At 30.8% G+C, this 7,529-nt stretch overlaps 1 protein-coding gene across 1 annotated transcript; it reads right to left on the bottom strand.

The window, feature by feature from the left end:
* Positions 1-1,001: 1,001 nt before the first annotated feature.
* LOC114303359 (uncharacterized protein At2g34160) lies at positions 1,002-6,424 on the bottom strand. Its single transcript, XM_028248505.2, has 5 exons — positions 6,076-6,424; positions 5,782-5,830; positions 1,777-1,839; positions 1,593-1,657; positions 1,002-1,292 (listed from the first exon to the last, which is right to left on the bottom strand). The coding sequence occupies exons 1-5, from the start codon at positions 6,190-6,192 to the stop codon at positions 1,197-1,199; spliced, it is 390 nt and encodes a 129-aa protein (XP_028104306.1). The 5' UTR covers positions 6,193-6,424; the 3' UTR covers positions 1,002-1,196.
* Between the last annotated feature and the right edge of the window lie 1,105 nt (positions 6,425-7,529).

Raw genomic sequence — 7,529 nt, 5'->3', positions numbered from 1 at the left:
CCCCCCCCCCCCCAAATTTGCTGGTTTTAGACCAGGAAAGGGGAACTCTCTCAACTTACTGCCTTAGATATCCTACATAGAGGGACTCATCATTCCGTTTCTTCTTGGTGTTTGAAATGCATGACAACCAATTGCATCACATTAGGAGGGTTAAGGTCGGCAAGTCTCCTCTCCCCAAAAACAAAATAAGTGCATCAATATTTCTATCTGGTGATCATTCAAGACTTTAATCCACAATTCCATGTTTCAGACTAGGACCACAAGAAATCAGAAATGAACTTGTGGTAGCTCATGCACTCTATGAACAGTTCTAGATACCAATAATGATATAACATTTATGTTCAAAAGAACTGTGTTTTTTTACCATTCTCACCTCTCTGCAACAAAATTCTGAAAAGAGCAACCCAATTTCTGCACAAGTGAGCAAACCATTGCAACACTCACTCAATTGCAGAGGTTGATTTGTTCTGTCCCTAGCTTTATTGGGTTCAAATTAGAAAAATTTCGTGCAAATATTCAAGGTCTAAACCAGCATACTTGGAATACATGGGGGAAGAATTGTCACTACAATGTTATTCTAACTTGCATAGGCCTTGAATTGAGAATGATTGACATAATCCCAATAACATTTCTAATATGGACATGTAAGATGGTAACAGCATAGAATACCTTGTACCCAAAAGGAAAAAATATAATCTATATTTATTATTATAGTAAAAAAGATAAAATATGATAGAATCTCTACCCAGCTTAATACTGTAAAGCAGCTGCAGGAGAAGCATAACAAATTTATTTAGTACAATGACAATGTAAGATAGCAATGTTCGAGTGCAACATAACAATGACTTCTATATACATACTTCACTACCACAATCCCCATAGAAAAAACAATGGAAAATTGGCTTTATCAGTAAGAAAGACAAGTTCTTGATGAAAAATTCACTTGGTTACGCGTATTTCGAACATCAGAATCAGAAAGGTTCAGCAAACAAGTTAAAAAATTAAATAACAAATTTGAATTTGAATATGAATAGCAAGTGGTGTTTGTTTCTGTGTTCATAGGAAACACTTTCACAGCTAACAAAACTCATTCTGGACCACTGGAATTAGACAACTATAATTAAAGAAACAGGTTAAAACTGCATTCACTCATACTACATTAAGACCAACAACCCAGAAACTAAAATAGTACCACTTCAACTCTGCTCTTCAGCTTCTCCAAGTTCTCTCTCTGCAGCAGCAGCTGCCATCAATTCATCAAACTTCTCAGTCTTCCCCAGCAATATCTCAATCTGTGAACCAGAAGACACAGAGATTATCAACAGGTCAAGGCTAGATTATAACAATAGCTTAATTTGCATGATTTTACAAGTGAACCACAAAGAAGTTAAAAATCCACACCGAATCCTATCTACAGACAAGCCAAAAAAAAAAGGGTCTACAGAAACCAGATGCATAAGAGTAATAAAAAGGATGAAAAATCTATCAGATGCAAGAAATACAACAGGGGCTCCATTTTTATTTTATTTTTTTCAGTGTAAATCATGTATATATGACCAAAATCATAAAACTCCATTTAATTCCAAACTTACTTTAGCTTTCTGGATAGGTCGCCCTCTTGACTCATCCTTCATATCGACAGTTGAAGTCATAATTTCTGCAAAATAATAACCCATTTAATTTGATGGAAATCAAGAGTTCGACATTTTGCTTAAGAGACGAAATATGAAGAAACATATTTTCTTTCATGATAAACAACAAAATCAAGAATCTTACTCTTTTCAACAGCCAATCCATTGTTTTTCAGTATTTCTGCAACAGTGACAACTGTGGCAATAGCTGCACGTATAATTGAATAAAAGCCTCTCCTCATTAATTAGGAATACAGGATATAAAGAACTAGAAAAACAACAAAATACAATTGCAACAACAATAACATGAGTAAGTTCAGTAGTGCTAAAATTTATGAATTTTTTTTCTACAGAATGTAATTCAATTCCTTCTTTATATTAGAAGCAAAGTTTTTAAGACAAATGCGTAACACAAAGCATTTTACCCTTTATGACGGTAGGTGTAAGCATTTCTAATTTCAAATATTTATATTTAATAAATATATTAAATAATTTAAAATAGTAACAAATATATTAAAAATTAAATATGAAGTTGTAAATACTTTTCTCATCAAGGTGCCGAACATTTCATTGTAGAGAAGGAAGCTTGCCCTTATCGAAAGTGAAATTAGCATTCTTAGCTTCAAATATCAGGTTTCTCACTTGAGTCTTAATTTTTTTTTTTTTTTTTTTTTTTTCTTGATCGATCATTTATTTGATTTTTCCTTTGGAATTAGAGGTGAGCATGGTCCGGATTGGTCAGAATTGGGATAAAATCAGGACCAATCCGTTATCTACGGTTCTTGAAAAATTAGAACCAATCCAATCCCTTTAAATCGTAGAACCAATCCAGACCAATCTATTTAAATATGGATTGGATCGGTTTAGAACCACGGATTTACATAATTAAATAACAAAAAATATATATATATAAAACATTTTAATTTCATAAAAACATAAACATAGCATCATATTAGTTCCACAATAGTAACATATCTTTCCACAATGATGACATACTGTTCTAGAATTTAAACAATCATAAAAAAACTGGTTCTACATCAGTATTTACACCATTACAAATTAAAACTAAAAACCAACAAATAAAAGTAATAAAAAAAGATACTATGCGGGTTTAGATTTTATATGAAATAATAGAAGATACTATGCGGGAGGGTGTATAATATAAATATGGACTATTTGTATACAGTCCGAATCAGTTTCAATCTGGAACCGTGGGGTTCAATTCGGAACCAATCTGTAGATTACGGATTTTTAATTTTTCAATTCGGAACCGAACCACGATTCAAAAAATCAATCTAAACCAACTGGATTGGATTGAACCAGATCGAATAACGGATTTTACGGATTCCTTACTCAGCCCTATTTGGAATGTAGTTTGCAAAAGAGGTGTTCCTTTTTTCTATTTAAACCATCTACTAGACTAATTTTAACGAGAGCCCAAGACAAGCTCTTCATATGCATACTCCTCATACATTTCTGTGCAAAAGGCGCACTTGAGGCGTACACCTCAAACTGTGATATGCACAAGCCTATAAGGAGTAATACCTAAAAATTGAAGCCTCAATGCGTTTTACCTTAGCTTCACCTCCAGCCGAGTCTAGGTAAAGCCTTTTAAAACTCTGATCAAAAGCCGAGCCACAAACTTGTATGCGTCACTTATTAGGGATGGTAGGAAACTATATGACATTTTGGGGATCCAAACTGGATTATGAATGTACTTAAGCAGTAGAAAATTAGTCCTTCGAACTTTTTTCACGTAATCTTGGAAGACCAACAGAAAGCAGCAACAAAACCAAGGAAAATCACAAGGATTATAAGCTACAAGTTAACTATTTGATCACAAAGAATTAACAAAAATATTTTGTTTCATTTATATTGACCAAAATTACATTTTTATAAACATGACCAACACTACTTTGTTTCAAAATACTTAAAAATCTTGACCCGGAATCTTTGTTTTGTCCCCAACAACATCCACAACTATGCACCTTCATCTGAACTCTTTACATTGTCACTATTAAACATGTAAAAAATAAAAACTATGCCTAGAGAAGGGTGACAATTTCAAATAACAAATACCTGGATTGTTTCTCTCTTGGTTCCACACACACACCAAATAAAAACAGTCATTGTATGAAAGAGAAGACATAAGCTAGCATACAAGGAATTTAAATTAGAACTTTAATGCAAATTAAGTACATTTACTAAATTGAGAAGTGACAACAAGAGCACACCCATGTCTGCGGAATATCAGGGCAGAAAACAGGCCAAATAATATTCAGTTCTCAATCATATAACACCCACAAATATTCTATGTAAGAGGTTGAATTTCCATTAAAGAAGAATAAGAAAAATAAAAATGGATTTAGAGAAGTACACAACCACAGAAAATTAGGAAGTACAATAAAAAAAAATAAAAAAAAAACCTCATCTAGCTTGGCAGTGCCCAAAATTTATACAGCCATTCAAAAGACAAAGTGCAACATCTAATTTCTCAACATAAAGTTGAAATTTAGGCAGTTAAAATATTTGTAAATGCCCTTGTAGTTTTCTCAACATCTAATTTCTCAACATTAAGTTGAAATTTATGGGGGAAGCATAAATTTCAAGTATTTTGATAAATGGCTCCTCCAAGACACATCCAAGCAAATGCTGTAGAAAAAAAGGAAAGAATATGCATAGCAGCTTGTATAAAGGACATTGGTTCCAAAATCAATCAACTCAATTATCTGGCCAAATAATGTTTTCCCTTTCCGTATAATCCTTTTTTTTTTTTTTTTGATAAATTCCCTTTCCGTATAATCTCTCACCAATGGAAACACAGAAAAACAAGTGACATCATTAGAAAACAACATATGCAGACACAAATGAGAGTAACAATTTTGATATGGTGGTTCATCGTGCTAAAGAGCTCCAAAAACAGGCATGCACATGCTGATTCCTAGCAATCTTTGTTGTTGGCAGACAAAAGATACCAATCATCTCAAAGCAAGCCTCACAACACACTCCCAAGACCGCAAAGCTAACAGAAAAACAAAATGGCACGTGCTAAACTATAGGGAATGCTGAAACCAATAATACACATTTTTCAAAGGTACATATATGACGAAGCTATAACTCTTAAACTCAATTAGAGAATGAACAATTATGAAAAAATATATATTGTTGGTCTTTTGTGCTGTAACCTATGAAGTACGGGTACCGGTACGAGTATTTGGTACTGGTATGATACAGGTACGTTGATACGGTAAAATTCAAAAAAAAAAAATAGAATACGGGTACGTGCACGGGTACGGCTTGGTACGCTTATAAAAAAAATATTTATTTTTAATTTAGATTAATGCAAAAATTAATTAAACGGTTTAATTTGTTAAGGTCTAACCTACAATTAACCTTTAATGCCAAAAGTAAATATATAAATCAAAATTATATATCAATATATTAAATAACTTACAAACCATAGTTTAATTTTAAAATCATACTAAGTATAAAACAAAAAATAAAAAAGAAATTTAGTGAAAGATGTTTTATCTTGCAGTAGAAGAAAATATTATTTCAATTGAAGTACGGTACAACTTGGGTATACACTAGATATGTCTGGGTACACCAAAAAAAATTGGGTCTGTGTTTCGTGTACCTGGTACGTATGCAGAAGTATCTTACGAGGTACTATACACCGGCAAGTACCCGGTACGGGTAAGGCGTGTTTTTCAAAGTACCCATACTTCATAAGCTGTAACACATTTTTCAAAGGTACCAACCCAAAAATAGAATATGTAAAACTATGCAATCATCCTAAATTATAGATATTCCATCTATTTTATTATATAAAACGCAAAACGGATAATAGTTTTGAAGCTTCGAAGCTTCGTCACGTTTTGTTTTTTACCCAAGAATGTCCATATAATTAATTGCTCCAATAAATAACCGCTATCAACCGATATTTCTCATACATCAAATCGCCAAAAAATCTAATTCGCCAAACAATTTTGAATCTTTGTCGCACTTTTTTTTTCTTCCCAAGAATGCCCTTATTGTTAACAACCCATCTTCATTCATCAAATATCCAAAAATATTAGATGTAAGATTGCAATCTTCAAGTAGTGTATATAGATATAGACAAACACTGATACACATAAGAGGTACATACCCATGCCGAGGGCAGAAAGTTCCACCTCGTTGTGCTGCTGCATATACCTCTGCATATGCAAATCCACAATTATAACAACACAACAACGATAAAATGGTCAGAAAAAGGACAAGACTTTGATTGAATTTAAATTACATGTATGCTCCACATGCACATACACATCTAAATAAGTTAAATCGCAGATCCAGGAAAGTGAAAAAACAAAAAAAAAAAAAAAAGGAAAAAAAAAATAGGAAGTATTTACATAAGCATACATGCATGGATAGATACAAAAATAGGGAGATCTGGGATTACCTTGGCGAGATTGACGTAGAAAAACAAGGGCTTTTTAGTGTTGGAGACCTGAATTCGATTCTTCTTCTGCGAATCGACGATGGTGATGTCTTGAACTCCTTGGGTGATCTCTTCCATGTTCAAAATCAACCAACAAAGCTACAACAAACCCTAACCCTAATCTTCACTTGTAAAATTCTTATATGTTAATCAATGTATTTCCTCACAACCAAAAATACAAAAACCAGACACACAGATACATACGGAGTCTACGACAGTATTTGTAGGATAACTCTTTTATTTTCACCTGATATTTTCAATTTTTTCTTTTCTTCTTATCCATATATTATTACCGATGTTTCACCATAACTTGATAATTTTTTTTAATTAATAAAAGTGATTTTTTTTTCTTTTTTTTTTAAGATAAAAAATAGCGTTAGTGCTAATAAAAATGATTTTTAAATAAGAAATTTGTTCAAATTCTCTGATAATAAAACTTTCATGTATGAAGAATAAGAAAATATATTTTAAACTTTAAAATTATATAACTTTTGATCTAGATTTTTAATAAAATTAATATTTTTAAAATCCGTTCATCAAGATCTATCAAATAAGATTCACATTGGTTATAAAAATCCTTAAAAAAAATGATAAAATTTTTATCGTTGAAATTAACGTCAACAGTAAAAAAATCATTCTATCCCAAAATAAAATAAAATAAAATTTTATTTTATTTTAATTCATAGTAAATTTTACTATAAATTTTTACATTTAAATAGTGAAATATCATCGTCATCATCAATAAGCATCATATAATCACTATAATTGTTAATAAACAATTTCATAAACATAAAATCTACATAGACTAAAGCCTCGTTTGATAATAGACTTTCTTAGTAATTTTTTGATTTTTTTGTTAAAATATAATCCCAAAATAAAATAAAATAAAATTTTATTTTAATTCATAGTAAATTTTACTATAAATTTTTACATTTAAATAGTGAAATATCATCGTCATCATCAATAAGCATCATATAATCACTATAATTGTTAATAAACAATTTCATAAACATAAAATCTACATAGACTAAAGCCTCGTTTGATAATAGACTTTCTTAGTAATTTTTTGATTTTTTTGTTAAAATATAATCCCAAAATAAAATAAAATAAAATTTTATTTTAATTCATAGTAAATTTTACTATAAATTTTTACATTTAAATAGTGAAATATCATCGTCATCATCAATAAGCATCATATAATCACTATAATTGTTAATAAACAATTTCATAAACATAAAATCTACATAGACTAAAGCCTCGTTTGATAATAGACTTTCTTAGTAATTTTTTGATTTTTTTGTTAAAATATAATGTAAGGTTTTTTTTAAGATCCCTGGTATTATGATTTTAAAGCATAAAGGACACTCAATATTTTTATAATGTCTAAGGTCCCTCAACATCAATCTAGAGAAAAT

This window comes from Camellia sinensis, chromosome 13, assembly GCF_055761805.1.
Source record: "Camellia sinensis isolate YWXY chromosome 13, ASM5576180v1, whole genome shotgun sequence".
Classification (NCBI taxonomy): Eukaryota; Viridiplantae; Streptophyta; class Magnoliopsida; order Ericales; family Theaceae; genus Camellia; species Camellia sinensis.
This window is presented reverse-complemented; position numbering and strand designations above follow the sequence as displayed.